This window comes from Moschus berezovskii, chromosome 22, assembly GCF_049115385.1.
Source record: "Moschus berezovskii isolate FMDL1 chromosome 22, NW_MosBer_1.0, whole genome shotgun sequence".
NCBI lineage: Eukaryota > Metazoa > Chordata > Mammalia > Artiodactyla > Moschidae > Moschus > Moschus berezovskii.
The window spans coordinates 7,825,372-7,842,823 of record NC_142481.1 but is presented as its reverse complement, the minus strand read 5'-3'; the positions used below and the strand labels follow the sequence as shown (position 1 = coordinate 7,842,823).

The 17,452-nt window shown below is 59.9% G+C and overlaps 2 protein-coding genes across 5 annotated transcripts in view; both read left to right on the top strand.

The window, feature by feature from the left end:
- Positions 1 to 60: 60 nt before the first annotated feature.
- Positions 61 to 5,952, top strand: PRRG2 (proline rich and Gla domain 2). 3 transcript variants are annotated; one of them, XM_055411589.2, is made up of 8 exons: positions 61 to 186; positions 750 to 812; positions 1,666 to 1,762; positions 2,403 to 2,578; positions 2,739 to 2,778; positions 4,267 to 4,354; positions 5,211 to 5,348; positions 5,717 to 5,952. In XM_055411589.2, the coding sequence occupies exons 3-8, from the start codon at positions 1,678 to 1,680 to the stop codon at positions 5,733 to 5,735; spliced, it is 546 nt and encodes a 181-aa protein (XP_055267564.1). In that variant the 5' UTR covers positions 61 to 186; positions 750 to 812; positions 1,666 to 1,677; the 3' UTR covers positions 5,736 to 5,952. The 3 variants fall into 3 exon arrangements, with proteins under 3 accessions (XP_055267564.1, XP_055267561.1, XP_055267563.1); XM_055411586.2 differs by having other exon boundaries at positions 4,267 to 4,402; XM_055411588.2 differs by having other exon boundaries at positions 1,592 to 1,762; positions 4,267 to 4,402.
- A 588-nt stretch (positions 5,953 to 6,540) lies between these two features.
- Positions 6,541 to 17,452, top strand: part of PRR12 (proline rich 12) — a 28,913-nt gene continuing 18,001 nt past the window's right edge. The window contains exons 1-6 of one of the 2 annotated variants that reach the window (XM_088830582.1): positions 6,541 to 7,090; positions 8,595 to 8,707; positions 9,655 to 9,816; positions 9,906 to 13,219; positions 13,725 to 14,370; positions 16,307 to 16,773. In XM_088830582.1, coding sequence (XP_088686708.1) covers positions 7,005 to 7,090; positions 8,595 to 8,707; positions 9,655 to 9,816; positions 9,906 to 13,219; positions 13,725 to 14,370; positions 16,307 to 16,773 — 4,788 coding nt within the window. In that variant the 5' untranslated portion in view covers positions 6,541 to 7,004. Of the gene's footprint in view, positions 7,091 to 8,594; positions 8,708 to 9,654; positions 9,817 to 9,905; positions 13,220 to 13,703; positions 14,371 to 16,306; positions 16,774 to 17,452 lie in introns of both variants that reach the window. The other variant, XM_055411584.2, reaches the window with a different exon arrangement.

The following is a 17,452-nucleotide window of genomic DNA, read 5'->3' as shown; positions in this document are numbered from 1 at the left end:
GAAACGTGAGTGGCAACTCGAGGGTTCCGGTCGGTGAAACTGGCGTGAATAGGGGACGTGCTTAGTAAATACTAGGCGTTTCCCTGGGCGGGCAATTTCCTGCTTGTTCCTAGGCTTTGCGTCTCTTCAAGCCTGTGTTTAAGGACTAACCACTTTGCCCAGAAATTGAAAAGCCCGCTTACCAAAGTATGTATCATCCACTTTTCTGCCGCAAAAGAAAAGACAATAGAGAAAGGACGGCTCCTCTGTCCCCACTTTGTAAATGGAGCAGTTGAGAAATCAGAAGTCAAAGTCAAATTGTCTCAGGAAGCAGGAATTTACTGCGGTATACCTACCTATCTCTAGGGACTAAGGCATAAGTTTCCCTCCAGTTTCTAGATAGCCAGATATCTAGATGTTCATTTCCCTAGCTCAGCCTGGCGAGCTCTCTGGGGGGCGGGGGAGGAAATTATAGGAGGGGAGGGGAGGAGGTGCCTATACAACACCCTAAGTGTCCCCATGGTGTCAGGAGAACCAGGCTCCCTATGGGGCTCTGGACGTTATACTCTTAATTATAAGATCCCTTTATTTATGTATTTTTTTCATAAGGTCCCTTTAAATACTCTGTCCCTTACCTGAGTTCCGCCCAGGGCAGGTAATAAAAAACCCCGCCCCTCTTGCCTGGAACCAGGATTGTGCCGGCTTTAATGAACAAAGTACCCTCTCGTTCCTCTCCCCTCCCCTCCCCTCTCCCCTGCCCCTCTTCACAGCTGGCCGCAGTTAGCCGAGGAGGCCCTGATTAAGGAGAGGACAGTGCTCACAAGTCTAGGCAGGTAAGTGAATGTCCCTGGAGGCAGAGCTTGGTTAGGGGACCTTGGCGACCTGGCTGTTGGAGCCCCCAAATCCAGGAGTCCAGGATCACTGCCCCCTCCCTCAACTGCTGGACCCCAGGATATGCCCCTCTGGTTTTACTTCTTGTATACTCTTTGATCTCTGTGGGTGGAGGGGTTTCTCTGTTGGCTTAGGCAGTAAAGTATCCGCCTACAGTGCAGGAGACCTGGATTCAGTCTCTGGGTCAGGAAGATCGCCTGAAGACGGGAATGGCAATCCACTCCAGTGTTCTTGCTTGGGAAATCCCATGGACAGAGGAGCCTGATGGGCTACAGTCCATGGGGTCGCAAAAAAGTCAGACACGACTGAGTGACAAACGCTGTAGGTGGATGTGGCAATGGGCACAGAGAGATGGGTATACATGGAGATTATCAGGAAGAAAGGGATCCAATCAATGGACATGTTTACGAGCGCCTGCTATGTGCCCAAACCTGTGCTGGGTGCTGCATGCACAGCTGGGAAAAAGATAAGCTCCTGGCTCTGGTCTCTGGAGGGACACTGCGTTTGCTGAAACCTGCCTCTGAATCTTGCAAACTGTGTGAACTCAGGCAAGTTCTTTTACTTCTCTGTGCCTCAGTCTCCTCCTGTATCAAACGGAGATAATAATAGCACTGTGGTAAAAATGAAACTAAGTTGATAGAGGTAAATGACCTTGAACAGTCTCTGGTCCAAATTACAGGCCATGTAAGTGTCTGCTCTTATTATAATTCATGGACCACAGAGTCTGATCAGGGAGACCTGGCCTCATTCTTCAGTGGCTGAGGCACTTCTCATCTAACCACACCTGGTTCCTAGTGTCCACAAAATATGAGGGGCCCCCCCTCTGTGCTGCTGCTATACCTGGGATTGGCCACCTGCCTGGACACCTCATCCAGTGGGAAGCAAGGCCAAGGTGAGTGTTGAGGGGAAGAGCCAGAGTCCAGGCACCAACACCCACTTCCCTCTGGCCCAGGAGAAACCCTGCCTCCAGTCGCCTCCTCCCCAGGACCCCATAGCTCTCCGTCTCCTTTCAGGCTCCTTCATGTCCCCAGGGACTTTCCTGTAGCTCAAACAGGAACGAATCCGCGTGCAATTCAGGAGAGACCAGGGTTCAATCCCTGGGTCAGGAAGATCTTCTGAAGAAGGGAATGGCAATCCACTCTAGTATTCTTGCCTGGAGAATCCATGGACAGAGGTGCCCGGCGGGCTACAGTCCGTGGGGTCGCAAAGAGTCAGATACAACTGAGCGACTAACACACACACACACACACAGTCACGTGTCCTCAGTCCTAGGAGCCCTCTGTTTTCTGTCCCTTATGTCTTTTGGGTTGTCCTGGAGGCTCAGAAGGTAAAGAATCTGCCTCCAATGCAGGAGACCAGGGTTTGATCCCTGGGTCCGGAAGATCCCCTGGAGAAGGGAATGGCTACCCACTCCAGCATCTTTGCCTGGAGAATCTCATGGACAGAGGAACCTGGGCAGGCTACAGTTCATGGGATGGCAAAGAGTTGGACACAACTGAGCGACTAATGCCCTGTGTATCTTTTGGGCCCAGAAGTCTTCCTGGACTCCCCAGAGGCACAGAGCTTCCTGGGGAGCCGTAAGCGGGTTCCAAGAGCCAATTACTGGGACCTGGAGTTGTTCACTCCAGGGAACCTGGAACGGGAGTGTCGAGAGGAGATATGTTCCTGGGAAGAGGCGCGAGAGTACTTTGAGGACAATATTCTGACGGTGAGGACCTGGGGTCCCTGGAGGAGTCCCCTCTAGGACCTGGAGGTGGGGTCCTGCCCCTCATCTCTGCTGTCCTGCCTCAGAGATCAGGGTGGGCTGGTCTGGGGGTGTGGAATCTTCCAGTTGATACTTCAGCCTTCTCTCCTCCTGCCCATTCAAGGATCGCTTTTGGGAGAGCTACATCTACAATGGCAAAGGAGGTGAGTTGGGAGAGCTCGCTTATCCTATACAACTAGGGCAAGGCTTTACGCGGGAGGCTGAACCACCATCCCCCACCCAAAACTGGCTCCCTCCGGATTCCACGCTCCCTGAGTTCCTGGAGGGAGTTGTCAAAGAAAGCCCTTCCTCTGAGACTAGAGCCCTTGCCTCAGAATCCTACCACACCTCACTGAGGGGAGGTCCCTGTCCCCAGGAATGGGGACAGTTGGAAGGAGAGGTTACAGCCGGCCTCAGACTCGGAAGCCCCGGCCCACCTGAGCCCATCTTTGGAGTCCAGAGGTTCAGCAGCTTGGTTGCTAAGGGGGTTGCTCCCTAGCAACGGGGCTAGTGTAGGCCAGTTGGTGGAAGCCTGTGTGTCTTCACCTGCCATATCAGCCCAGGCCCAACCCCAACCCCTCCTATGAGTTCTGAGGCCCCGTGGTGGCTGCAGCCTTGTTGCTAAGTGGGGGGGGGGGGGTGCTCCTTAGCAACCAAGCCTGGCCAGGCCAGACCAAAGAAGCCAGCAGCACTCACTACCTGGTTGGTTCCCCCTCCCCCACAACTCCATCCTGGCTTTGCCCTGGTTGCTAAGGAGGCCTTCTCCCTAGCAACCACACCTAGCCAGGCTCAGGACCCAAGGCCTCCTGCCCACAGGAGGACCCCGCTCCAGGTACCAGGCGTCTCACCCCGCTAGTGGCTTGGTTGCTAGGAGTGTATCCTTAGCAACAGGCCCTAAGTGTGGGCTAGAATCCTCACATTGGTTGCTACGGGAGGTAACTGGTTTGCTACAGGCCTATCAAGGCTTGGTGGCTTCCTGAATCTACCTGAAACGTGTCCGAATCAGGAAGCCCCACCTTCTGAGTGCAGTTTTTTGAGAAGAGGGCTAAAAGCCTGGGGTTTACTGTTTGAAGAAAGTCCCCCCTACCCAGTCCTAAAGGAGTCTTCCCCAGCAGCAAGACCTAGCAAGGGCTCAGGAAGCCAGGATCCTCCCTGTGCCCTACCCCCCTTTCCCTCAGATATGAAACCTTGATTGCTAAAGGCACTTCACCTTAGCCAAGGGTCCACATGAGTCCTAAACCCCATCGCTTTGTGACTGATGGGGGGATGTCCCCCTTGATAGATGAGTTTTTCTGATCTGTCTGGTGAGGCTCCGCCCCTCTGTGGGCTGGCTGGTAAAAGGGACTGCATTCCAGAGGGGACAGGGTTGCCAGATAAAATACAGGATTGATCCCCGCCCTACACCCCCAGTTTAATTTGAATCTCAAATACACAGGGATAATTTTTTTTAAGTATATCTCATATATTCCATGAGACATACTTATACAAAAAGTTACTCATTGTTTACCTAAAATTCACATTTAACTGGGTCTGCTTATTATTATTTGCTAAAATCTGGCAGTACTCAGCATGGGGGCTCAGAAAATTGTCTACCTGAACTCCCTACCTTAACTAAGCATGTCAACTGCAAACAACCCCCCTGCCCCCAACAGGAGGTGGACGAGTGGATGTCGCAAGCCTGGCTGTGGGGCTGACCGTAGGCATTGTGCTCATCGTCCTGGCCGGCCTGGGAGCCTTCTGGTATCTACATGGCCGTCGGGGCCGCAGGCAGCATTTCTGTCCTCAAGAGTAAGGGGGCTTTGGGGGCTTTAGAGCTGGGGAGGGAGGGTCATCCTAAGGAGGCGGACCAGATCGGGGGCAGGTGGGCACTGCTGAAAGATCTGGGAAGACTGTCCTGTGAAGAGTCTGTGAGATTCTGTGTCCGATTGTGGCATCTGATTATATCCACAGTGCTTGGCACCAAATAGGGACTCCATCAATATTTGCTGCCTGGCTGTCTTTGCAGTACCAGGTTTACCAGTGATCTTCATCCTGTGGATGCTGTATCTGATGAGGCTGCAGCCTGTGGTCTGTGGGTGTCTGTGGGATGTCAGTTTCCGGGGTGACAGGATGAGGCTGTCTTTGTGTGTGTCCATGTGAGTTGTCTAGGTGTGTCTCAGTGACAGTGTAAGAGAGTGCTCACGCATCCGTTTCGAAGTGGAGTGGATTTGGAGGTTCCCAGGAAGAGTTTGTTGGAAGAGTGGATCTGGGAAATTTGCGCCTGAGTGTTTCTTTGTTGTGTCTGTCTGTTTCTTGTGTGTGTCTGCCTGCTTCTCTGCAGGGCTGTCTGTTTCTCCATGACTCTGCCTGTATCGGGGCACATGTGTCTGTGAATAAGCCTGTCTTAGCAACTGTTGATTTCTGTGACTGCCTGTCATTGCGTGGTGCTTTTCTGTGTGCAGAGTTCGGTTGAAGGTGGCCCTCTTTTTCCCTGGGCTATCTCCCTTACTCTGTCCCCCTACCACCCTCAGAGTCTCTGTCTCCCTAAGTCTGACCTTTTCCCAAGGCTCTCTCTCCTGTAGCTTTCCCCTGCTAACAGTGCACCTTCTGTCCCCAGTGTCGAACTCATTAGGCCTCTTAGCGATCTGAGCCCGCAGACGCCCCAGCCTCCACCCCCACCCCCAGGCCTCCCCACCTACGAGCAGGCGCTGGCGGCCTCAGGGGTGCACGACGCACCTCCGCCCCCCTACACCAGGTATGGGGCTGGGCTTCGGCCTGGGGGCGGGGCGCAGAGAGAGGGCACGGCCGGGGAGGGGCGTGGGCTTAGGGGCGGGACTTAGAATTTTGAGTTTATTATCCAGGGCGCGGCTTGAAGAACGGGGGCGTGGCCCAGCCGTGTGTGTGTGTGTGTGTGTGTGTGTGTGTGTGTCTGGAATATTATATGAGGGTGGGTCTTGTGTGTGTGTGTGTGTGTGTGTATGTCTGGTATATTATAGGAGGGTGGGTCTTGAACACAGAGGGTCCGGGATTGGCTGAGACGCCCAGGGCGGGTCGGAGTGGTCTTGGTTGATGGGGCAAAAACAGCCGGGCCTTTGACTCCGCGCTGTTATCCTTCCCTTGCAGTCTCAGGAGACCCAGCTGAAGAGCGGCTTCGGAGCAGAGCCGGGGTTCTCTGAACCGTGCCCCAGATTCGCACCGGATTCCGGAAACCCCCAGGCCTCTTACACTCCGGAGCTGAGCTTGGAGGGGTGATGGGAGTAGGGGTCGTCCGGCCCGAGGCCTACCCTAGCACACGTGTTTCCGCTGCGTACGGATACACGCAAGTTCCCAGGCAACGTGTTCCTGCGTCCCGGTCCCTCACGGTCTTCTGACCTGGGGGTATCCGCCAGCCCCGCCCCGGGGGTAGGAGTGCGTGGAAACTCGGACCCAGGAGCGCAGTCCGGGTACGCAGACTCGCATGTAAGCGGGTGTGACACGGCCATCGCCCTCAGTGTCATGGACCACGGACACGCAGAGACTCGCCTGTGCACACGCGTGTTTTCCTGCGCTCCCCGTGCGCGCACAGGGGCACTTTGCAATCCAGGAAAAGATGGGGGGGGCGTATTGCAAGCGGGCTCGGTTGGGGGAAGGATCGCGCTGCACCTGGGGGACTGGAGTTGAGCTCTTTCCCCAAATAAAAACACCTTGGAAAAGAGATGTAAAAGAGTGAAATAATGCAAAAAAAAAATCAAATAAACTGAACTGCGTTCCCGGGCGCGTCTGCGCACGGCGGAGCTGGCTTTCTGTACAAACGCTGCACCCTACACCCCCAGGGCTTGCTAGCGCCCTGTGTCTGCCTCTCTCTCTCTCTCTTTTTTTTTTTGCATTTGCACGGGATTGTGGGAGGAAGCGGAGCGCAGCCAGACACCCCGCCGCCCGCCCCCCCTTCCCCTCCCCCCTCCCCCAGCCGCCTTGTGCAAAGATGGCTGCACCGTGAGCGCAGAGGAGGAGGAGGAGGCGGCGGCGGCGGCGAGAGCGAGCACCCAGAGCCCGCACCCACCCCGGGGCCGCCCGGGACGCCCCCTCCTGAGCGCGCTCCCCCCCTTCTCTCTTGCAAGGGCCGGGGCAAAGGCGGAGACAGCGGGGTCCCTCCTCCCCCCTCTTTCCCTCCAGGGGGAACCCCCCTTCCCCCCTCCTTGGCTCGGCGGCTGCACCCCCTCCCTTGCCCGCCCCTCCGCCCCTGTCCACTCCCTCCCCCGCCCGGGGCCTTCCCGGGCCTTCGGCGGCTGCAAAGAAAAAGAGAGAGAGAGAGAGAGAGAGAGAGAAGGGAAAAAAAAGCAACAGCGGAGGGAGAGGCGGCGGAGGAGAGCGCGCGCGCGCCCCCTCCCTCCCCCCTCCCTCCCCCTCCCCCAATTTCCACCGCGGCCAATTCATGGACAGGAACTACCCCAGCGCCGGCTTCGGGGACCCGCTCGGCGCCGGGGCGGGATGGAGTTACGAGAGGTCAGCGAAAGCTAGGTAAGGAGCCGGGGGTGGCCTGGAGGAAGGGGCCAAGGGGTGGGGGCCCAGCCCGGCCGGGCCCGCCCGGCTACGCGTGCATCACAAACTCCCCTCCGGCTTGCGAGGGAGCGGCCTTCCTCGGTTTGCAACAACGCCGCCGCCCCAGTTTGCAAATTGCAAACTCCGCCAAAGCCAGCTCCGGCATGCAAAGAGAAAGATGCAGCGGGGAAATGGGGGTGCAAAACAATTTCAGACCGAGAGGCCTTGGGAAGGTGGGAGGGACTGGCGAAGCAAGGCCTGGATTTCCCCCCATCCTTGGATTCCCAGCTTGCTGACCCCTCCCCCTCGCGCCCAGGCTCTGCTTTTGCAAAGGTGGGAAGGAAAAGAGAATCAGAACGCAGACCTGGGGGGCGCGCCCCCCCCAGGTCCTATTGTTCCGGGACTGCGCGAGGCCGCGCAACGCGGGGCTCCCCCCCCCAGAAATTCCGCGAGCTGAGTGGGCACGGGGCCCCGCCCCCTTTCTAAGCTGGGGTTCTGTGTGTGTAAGGGGGGGGTCCTGGCATCAGAGACACGCCCCCTTGAGCTCCCCCACCCGCAAAGACAGAGAATCCTAGTTGATGGCGAGGAATGGAGTGTTTGACCTCTTGAGTCCGGGCCATGGATGGGGGCCGCTGCATAGGAAGACGAAGCTGTTTCTCCAGTGTGTGGTTGTGTGTGTGAGAGTGGGCCCAGGCGTACATAGCTGGCAGCCAGTTCACCTGCGAATCTGCCCCTTTTCTGCTGTTTGTGTCACGCCCTCACTCTTCACCTGCCCCCTCCCCCCACACACCTGGGCTTCCCAGCCTGGCCGGGCAGGACCCTAGGTGAGTTAGTATTTTCCATGTGGGACTCCTCGCTCTGTATCTTTCCCCACGAGTGAGTTGAATACTGGTTTGCACACATACCTGGCCTTGCACGGGCCCATGCATCTGAACCTCAACCCGGGGGATGGACGACGTTCATGTTCACACTTGTACCTGGTACTTTCCCCGAGTCCTATCCTCACCCCACCTCCCCCATCCCTGCTGTTGGGGAACAATCTGCTGCTGCCCCTGGCTCGGTTTGCACCATCCCGTGAAGTTCAGGGCCTCTGTTCCCACGAGTCTGAAGAAGAGGGGGCGTCCCTTGGGGGTTGGCCCCAGGGCTTTGTGTCACCTACAGGGTGGGGGCCCTGGGAGCAAACTCCCTATTTTCAACTCAAGACACTTTTCTCTGACTCTTCACCCTGTCTGTCTCCTTCCTGTGCATGTCTGTGAGGCTCTCTGGGCTCTATTTACTGGGGCTCGAGTGGGGACCATGGCTCTTTTAAGTTGGGGACCCCGATTCCCTTGTCTTTCCTTTACGGTCAAGGTTCCTGAGGATAACCCCCGGTCAGCTGGAAGATTCTCCCGAACTCCCTGGGGCATTTGCTGAGTTCCTCACTCCGAGGGCAGCTTCGGAGGAAATTCTAACATCTCCCTTCCTCCCCCCCCCCACTCCCCAGCTTGGTCTATGGCAGCTCCAGGACCTCACACCCCGAGACGGACATCTTACACCGCCAGGCCTACGCGGCCCCCCACCCACTGCAAAGCTATGCCACCAACCACCACCCGGCAGGTACGGCCCCTGTCCCGCCCCGCCTGGCCCTCCCTCCGAGGCGACTGATTGGCTGCTGAAAGTTCCACCCTTCCTAATTGGCTGTGCCCTCCGTCCTGGCTCGCCCCTTGCCACTTCTTCCCTGATTGGTTGTTCTGAGGCTGGTCAATTTCTCGCCGGATTCGTTCGCCCCCGTTTCTGGTCCCGCCTCTTTCGCTCCAATTGGTCCGGTCCTCTCAGCCCCCAAATCCCACCTTCTCTTCCAGGCTTTTCCGCCTCTCCAGCCCACCCCGGTCCCTTCCCTCTGGATTTGTCCATTCTCTTGGTTCTCTGAATTCTTTCTTCCTGATTCCCTTTCTTCCTGTTTGGCTCCGATTCTTGGACCTCCCCCTCCTCCCTTAGATTTGCCCACTACCTGATTCTTCTGTGACCGGGCCTCTAGTACCTTGGATTGGTTCTCCTTTGATCCTGCTGCTTCCCTTCCTAGATGGATCAGCAACCAGACTGTTGTCCAGTTTGACCCTAAGACCGTCTTGGTTGGCTCCTTCCCTTTATCCCTCCCCCCCCCCTTTTAAAATCCGGACACTCTCACTTGGACTTAACCCCTTTCGACTTGTTCTCTGGTTCTTCCCAGTATCACCCCATCTCTTCCCCGTACTAGTTAGAATTGCCTAACTCCTTTGGCCTCCCTTGGACCGTAAGAACTGTTTCTCCCACTTTATTTCACTTCTGGATTTTTCTACTCCTTTGTCTACCTTTTCCCTCCTGGGCTCCCTGCCCTGAGGATTGCATCCTATTCCATCCTGCTTACTGTCTCCTTGTCTCTGCCTACTTTTGCCTCTTTGAATCTGCACCTTCCATCCAACCCCCATTCCTGACCCAACTTGCCTTTGGCTTGCTCTTTTCCCCTTTCAACCTTGCCCTATCCCCCACCTAGCTGACTCAACCCCCGCCCCGACCCTTGCCAGGCCTCTCTGGACTCTTCGACACTGGCCTCCATCACGCAGGCTCAGCAGGGCCCGACGCCTCCGTCATGAACCTCATCTCGGCCCTGGAGTCCCGGGGCCCCCAGCCTGGCCCTTCTGCCTCCTCTCTCCTCTCCCAGTTCCGCAGTCCTTCCTGGCAAACAGGTAAGCCCGCTGCCAGCCCAGAAGGGCCAGGGTGGGGCTGGCTTGTGGTCGACTCTCACCTGTGGTCTCCCCTGCTCATTCATCCCTAGCCATGCACACGCCAGGCCCCACGGAGCTCTTCATCTCAGGCGCCCTGCCTGGTTCCAGCACGTTTCCATCCTCCTCCGCCCTGTCGGCTTATCAGCACCCGGCTTCCTTTGGCAGCCGCCCCTTCCCAGTTCCCTCTTCCCTCAGCCTCCAGGATCCCCCATTTAGTCCCCCAGCTAATGGGCTCCTGTCCCCTCATGATGTGCTGCACCTGAAGCCCTCGCAGGCACCCACGGTGCCCTCCTCGCTAGGTTTTGAGCGCCTGGCGGGGGGTGGTGTCCTGGGGCCCGCTGGTCTCGGCCCAGCCCAAACCCCACCTTACCGCCCTGGTCCCCCAGACCCACCCCCACCTCCCCGCCACCTCCCTACTCAGTTCAACCTGCTGGCTTCCTCTTCTGCTGCCGCCGCCGCTGCCGCCGAACAATCCTCTCCACAGCTCTACAACTTTTCGGGTGCTGCCCCCGGCCCGCCGCCGCCCGAGCGGGCCCTGCCCCGCCAGGACACCGTCATCAAGCACTACCAGCGGCCCGCCAGTGCCCAGCCACCCCCACCCCCACCCCCAGCCCATGCCCTCCAGCATTACCTGAGCTGCGGAGGCAGCTACGCCTCCATGGGCCATCGGGCCAACTTGGCCTGCAGCCCGCTGGGTGGTGGGGAACCCTCGCCTGGCGCTGGTGAGCCTAGCAAAGCTGGGCCCAGTGGAGCCACGGCCGGGGCATCGGGCAGGGCTGCGGGCCCTGAGGCAGCCGGAGGAGGTGGGGCGGGGGGTGGCGGTGGAGGTTACCGCCCCATCATTCAGTCGCCTGGTTACAAGACGGGCAAAGGTGGTTACGGGGCAGCTGCGGGCGGTGCCAGTAGGCCCCCACCAGCCCGTTCGACTGCCACGCCCAAATGCCAGAGCCTAGGTGGGCCAGCAGCGGCCTATGCCACTGGGAAGGCCTCTGGGGCTGGAGGAGCCGGAGGCCAGGCCTATTCCCCCGGTCAGCCCCAAGGGCTTCTAGGACCCCAGGCCTATGGGCAGGGGTTTGGAGGGGGTCAAGCACAGGACTTGAGCAAAGGTCCTAGCTACTCAGGGGGGCCCCAGCAGCCCCCGAGTGGTCCCCCGCCTCCTGGCCTAGCCACGTGTCAGAGCTATTCCCCAGACCAGCTGCAGGGGCAGCTGTACGGGGTGCAGGGTGAGCCGTACCCGGGACCAGCTGCCCACTCCCAGGGTCTGCCCACAGCCAGCCCCTCGCTCAGCTACAGTACTGGCCATTCCCCAGCACTCTCGGGCCATGGAGGCGGTTGGGGGCCCAGCTCCCTGGGGGGCGGTGGAGAGGCCAGCCCTTCTCACATCATCCGCCCACTACAGTCGCCACCTGCCCCCGGCCGCCCGCCTGGAGTCGGCTCTCCAGGAGCTCCTGGCAAATACCTGAGCTCCGTCTTGGCCTCAGCCCCGTTCCTGGCACCCCCAGGGGCCAGCAGCTATGCAGCTGGAGCAGGTGGCTACAAGGGCAAGGGGGATGGCTCCGAGCTGCTGGCGGGCCCCGGCGGGCCTCCTGCTGAGCGCACGGAGGATGAAGAATTCCTCATTCAGCACCTCCTCCAGGCGCCCAGCCCCCCGCGGACCTCAGGGGCAGATGGCCTGGTGGGCGAAGATGGGGCGACGGATGCCTCCAAGGGACTTGGGGGGAGTAGTGGGGCTGGGGGTCCCCCAGGCACACCCTATGAGCTGGCCAAGGAAGACCCCCAGCGGTACCATCTGCAGAGTGTCATCCGGACCAGCGCCAGCCTTGACGAGGGTGCCACTGCGGCCCTGGAGCTGGGCCTGGGGCGGCTGAAGGAGAAGAAAAAAGGGCCGGAACGGGGTGGCGAGACCCCCGAGGGGCTTGCCACCTCAGTTGTCCACTACGGGGCAGGTGCCAAGGAGCTGGGGGCCTTCCTCCAAAAGAGCCCTCCACCCCCGCAACCCACGGCCCAGTCAGCCCAGCCTGCCCCGCACGGCCTCCTCCTTGAGGCGGGGGGCCCCGACCTCCCACTGGTGCTGCCGCCCCCTCCTCCCCAGCTGCTCCCCTCCGTCCTCAGCCATGCTCCTAGCCCCTCTTCCAGTACTCCCAAAGTCGGCGTCCATCTCCTTGAGCCGGCGGCCCGAGATGGGGCACCCCAGCCGCCCCCGCCACCACCCCCACCGCCCATGCCCCTCCAGCTCGAGGCCCACCTCCGCAGCCATGGCCTGGAGCCCAGTGCCCCCAGCCCCCGCCTGCGGCCGGAGGAGAGCCTGGAGCCACCTGGCGCCATGCAAGAATTGCTGGGGGCCCTGGAGCCGCTGCCCGCTGGGCCTGGTGACACTGGCGTGGGCCCACCCAACACCGAGGGCAAGGATCCCTCCAGTGCCTACCGCAGCCCCAGCCCACAAGGCACCAAGGCCCCCCGCTTCGTGCCACTCACCTCCATCTGCTTCCCTGACTCCTTGCTCCAAGACGAGGAGCGCAGTTTCTTCCCCACCATGGAGGAGATGTTTGGCGGAGGGCCGGCAGATGACTATGGCAAGGCTGGGCCACCTGAGGACGAGGGCGATCCCAAGGCGGGGACTGGGCCGCCCCCCGGCCCACCTGCCTATGATCCCTACGGGCCCTACTGCCCTGGTCGGGCATCCGGATCTGGCCCCGAGACTCCGGGCCTGGGCCTGGACCCCAACAAGCCACCCGAGCTGCCCTCCACAGTCAACGCTGAGCCTCTGGGCCTGATCCAGAGTGGGCCGCACCAGGCGGCCCCCCCGCCACCACCTCCCCCTCCGCCACCGCCGCCCCCCGCCTCGGAGCCCAAGGGAGGCTTGACCTCGCCCATCTTCTGCTCTACCAAGCCAAAGAAGCTGCTCAAGACGTCCTCCTTCCACCTGCTGCGGCGCCGCGACCCGCCCTTCCAGACGCCCAAGAAACTGTATGCCCAGGAGTACGAGTTTGAGGCCGACGAGGACAAAGCCGATGTGCCCGCCGACATCCGCCTCAACCCCCGGCGCCTGCCTGACCTGGTGTCCAGCTGCCGCTCCCGCCCGGCTCTCTCCCCGCTGGGTGACATTGACTTCTGTCCACCCAACCCAGGCCCCGACGGCCCCCGGCGCAGAGGTCGCAAACCCACCAAGGCCAAGCGTGATGGGCCTCCCCGGCCCCGCGGGAGACCCCGGATTCGCCCACTGGAGGTCCCCACCACCGCCGGGCCAGCCTCAGCCTCCACACCTGCTGATGGGGCCAAGAAACCTCGGGGCCGGGGCCGGGGCCGGGGCAGGAAGGCTGAGGAGGCAGGGGGCACTCGGCTGGAGCCCCTGAAACCACTGAAGGTGAGGGGGGAGTGGGACCCTGATGCCTGGGGGTTGGGGCCACATTTGAGGTTCTTGGGCAGGATGGGGAATGTGGTATGAACTAACTCCCGGGAGAAAATGAATCAGAGGGCTCAAACTCCACAGTTCCATGCTTGGAGAAATCTGAGAGTTGAAATTTGTGTGTTCAGAGGGAGGCTGGGAGATGGTGCTTGTGTTCTTAGGTTCTAGGTCCCACAGGACTATTGATCATGGGGGTCCTGGGTCTTGTGGGAGGGGGTCAGTGAGTAATGAGGGAGGAACATCAGTCTTGTCATTCCAGAATCTGAGCAAAAGGGTCTGTGGGCTTGAGTTCCAGGTCTGCAGGCTGAGATTGCTGAGAATTTGAACTTCATAGTCTTAAGCAGAGAGAGGACTGGGGCCCCAGACTCCTGAGTCGGAAGGGAGGAGGGGACTTAGGGGCTGGCTCACGTGGGCCCTGACTGCCCACTGCCCCCACATCTAGATCAAGCTGTCTGTGCCCAAGGCCGGCGAGGGTCTGGGAGCCTCCTCGGGCGATGCCGTGTCGGGAGCTGACCACAACAGCCTGGACTCCAGCCTCACTCGGGAGAAGATCGAGGCCAAGATCAAGGAGGTGGAGGAGAAGCAGCCTGAGATGAAGTCTGGCTTCATGGCTTCGTTCCTGGACTTTCTCAAGTCAGGCAAGCGCCATCCACCACTCTACCAGGCTGGCCTGACACCCCCGCTCAGCCCCCCCAAGAGTGTGCCGCCCACCGTGCCGGCCAGGGGCCTGCCTCCGCAGCCCCCCACCGCCCCCACTGTGCCACACCCCACACCCACCAGCGCCTTCGGGCTGGGGGGCGCGCTGGAGGCCGCCGAGAGCGAGGGGCTGGGGCTCGGCTGCCCTTCGCCCTGTAAGCGACTGGACGAGGAGCTGAAGCGGAACCTGGAGACCCTGCCCTCCTTCTCCTCTGATGAGGAAGACTCTGTTGCCAAGAACCGGGATCTCCAAGAGAGCATCTCCTCAGCCATCTCCGCTCTCGATGACCCACCGCTGGCTGGGCCTAAGGATGCCTCCACTCCAGATGGGCCCCCCTTGGCTGCAGAGGCTGCGGTCCCTGGGCCACCCCCGCTTCCAGGACTTCCCAGCGCCAGCAGCAGCGGCACACCTGGTGAGAGCTGGGAAGGAGGTCTGTGGGGGCAGTCCAGGGATTCCGCAAGATTCAGGGCACATGTCTGATGGTGTACATCACACACTGGCCAGCGTAGGTTTAAAGTGATGGGGACAGGTGGGTGACAGGGTCGGAGAGAGCTTTTAAAACTGATGAGGGGACATGGGATGTGAGAAGACCTCTAGGGGTTAGAGATGTATGACAGAGGACAGAAGAGGGTCTGGGGGAGCAGACAGAGGCTTGGGGAGGGTTGGTTAAAGAAACATGCATTAACAATGACTAGTCAGGTCGTGGGGTGTGGGGCATCAGGAAAGGCTAGGGGTACAGTCAGGTCTGAATGGCATTAAGTCCTGAGGGCGTGTTGGAGAAAATTTCAGGGGCTTTGATAGGGGCATTGGGGATGAAAGAGATGAGGTTTGGGGGAGGGTGTTTGGAGCAGTGACTGAGGAGGCTTGGGTGCTCAGAGGAGTCTTATGGAACGGTGACGTCTTCTGGAAGGTTGTAGAAAGGTTAGAAGTGGGGAGTAAGACAGTGAGAGACTAAAGGAAAGCATCAGGGAAGAGATGGGAAACACTGGCAAGCTCTATGCAGAGTGTCTGGATCGGGTGTAATGGGAGAGAGCATCACGGGAAGACAGGGCCTTGGAAGCGTCAGGAAGGCTCACGGCTAAGGACCCAGGGATGGATCAAAAGCAATTAGAGGAGTCTGGAGATCTCAAGGGGTTGGGCTGGGTGCAAGGGGTTGGGCTGGGTGGGTGGGGATGTTTCAAATATCATGGATATTTAACGGGAAGGAGAGGGCATTGGCAATTCAGAGTGAAGAGCAGGCTGAGGAAAGAAAGGGGAGAGCTTGGATAGAGGAGGATGAGATCTCTGAGCAGATAAGGAACTGGTATACAGGGGGGATGACCCAGGAATCGGGAGGGACATTAACAAATGGGAAGTAAGCACCAGACTGGGACCCCAAGGCAGCAAAGGTAATTCTGGACTACAATGGACTCTGTGGGAGCCCATTTCAGGGGCTCAGAATCCCCACTGGAGTCTCAGGGAGGGATGCTGGTGTGGCAGAAGGACTGTTGGGGAGCTGAGTGGCAATAAGGAAGGAGCGGAGGGGCTGTTGGCACAGAGAGGGACATTCAGGGCCAAGAGCAGAAGTGCTGGGATGGTGAATGGTATTCAGAGACTGGGGCGCAGGGCAGGGCCAGAAGATTTGTAGGGACCAGGCTGGGGAGCTGGGAGCGGGGTTTGATGGGACCAGAGAGGCCTCCTGGCCATTGCAGCGGGGGGACCCTGAGTAATGCAGTTGGGTTGCAGAACTGCCCTATGACACTGGGGTCTGTGGAGACTGGGGAAAGTTGAGGACCAGAGTGGCATGTCTGTCTTGAGTGCCTAGTCGATCAGTCATGTCGGACTCTTTGCGATCCCATGGACTGTAGTCCGCCAGGCTCCTCTGTCCATGGGCATTCACCAGGCAAGAGTACTGGAGTGGGTGGCCATACCCTCCTCCAGGGGGATCTTCCCAACCCAGGATCGAAGCCAGGTCTCCCGCGTTGCAGATGGATTCTTTACCATCTGAGCCACCAGCGAAGCCCATTAGGACATTGGAAAGAGGAGTTAAAGGCACGTGGGTTTCTTGTAGGTGTCAGGGGACGGGGTGGGTGTTGAAGGGCAGGGAGAGGACAGTGAGCGGGTCAGACCGGACCCTCTTTGAAGGAGGAGGAATGGAAAGTAGAGCTGGAGCGGGGTTGGGCCCAGAGATGGCTGTTAGGTGAAGAGCTCAGTTTGATCAGGAGGGATGTTGGGGTACAGGGCAGTAAGAGGACTGTGTTGGGACCCCCCAGAATAGGCTGAGAGACTTTTCACCGTCAGCAGGGAACAAGTTTGGTGGGGGGTGGGTTGAAGTGGGGCCCCAGCCCTGATGCCCCTCTCGCCCCCAGAGCCCCCGCTGCTGGAGGAGAAGCCCCCGCCCTCGCCGGCTCCTGCCCCGACACCGCAGCCGCCGCCCCCACCGCCGGCCCTGCCCTCGCCACCCCCGCTGGTGGCCCCCGCGCCCAGCTCGCCGCCGCCGCCGCCGCCGCTGCCACCGCCGCCGCCCCCCGCTCCGGCCCCGCTGGTCCTGCCGTCGCCGCCCGCCCCTGCACCCCCGCCGCCCCCGCCGCCGCCGCCGCCGCCCCCGCCGGCTGCCGCGCCCCCGCCGCCGCCGCCGCCCCCGGAGGAGCCGGCCGCCCCGTCCCCCGAGGACCCGGAGCCGCCCGACGCCCGGCCCCTGCACCTGGCCAAGAAGCAGGAGACGGCAGCCGTGTGCGGGGAGACGGACGAGGAGGCGGGCGAGAGCGGCGGGGAGGGCATCTTCCGGGAGCGCGACGAGTTCGTCATCCGCGCCGAGGACATCCCTTCCCTCAAGGTGAGCCCCCGGCGTCGCGGGGGACCAGCGAGCCTGCTGCCTCGGCCGCTGGAGCGTTCGCGGGGCGCTTGTTGGATGACCGGCCCGGTGCTGCACGTACCGCGCTGGCGGGGCCTCCCCCCTGCACCTCCTGAGACCCGTGGTGGGGCCGGCGGATGGGACCTGCTAGTCAGTGTGGAGGATCCCGGCCTCTGAGCTGTTACTCGGGTGTATATGCATATGTCACCGGTAAATAGGGTGAAATGATTGTTGGCAGTTATTCCAGATACTCTTGCTGTGAATGTTGCTGCTGCTGCTGCTAAGTCACTTCAGTCGTGTCCGACTCTGTGTGACCCCATAGTCGGAAGCCCGCCAGGCTCCCCCGTCCCTGGGATTCTCCAGGCAAGAACACTGGAGTGGGTTGCCATTTCCTTCTCCAGCTGTGAATGTTAGGGTCATGCTAAGGGACAAAGCTGAAGCGGAAGCTTCTAACACAAGCCGATGGGTGCTGTAAAGGCTACTTGTCACTTATAGCTAAAAAGGTGAGGTATTGATGTGACCTGTACCTTTGAAAACACACACCTATACAGTCACAGCTGATGGTTTGGTCAGGCCACATCTTAAACCTTTTTTTATTTTTTTGGCCGCACCATAGGGCATGTGGGATCTTAGTTCTGTGACCAGGGATAGAACCTGTGCC

Excerpts from the sequence above, each read along its gene's own strand:
- PRRG2 (XM_055411586.2), top strand. The coding sequence starts at position 1,678 with ATGAGGGGCCCCCCCTCTGTGCTGCTGCTATACCTGGGATTGGCCACC. Across the intron at positions 2,579-2,738 it reads TTGAGGACAATATTCTGACG|GATCGCTTTTGGGAGAGCTA; the intron begins GTGAGGACCTGG and ends TGCCCATTCAAG. Across the intron at positions 2,779-4,266 it reads CATCTACAATGGCAAAGGAG|GAGGTGGACGAGTGGATGTC; the intron begins GTGAGTTGGGAG and ends TGCCCCCAACAG.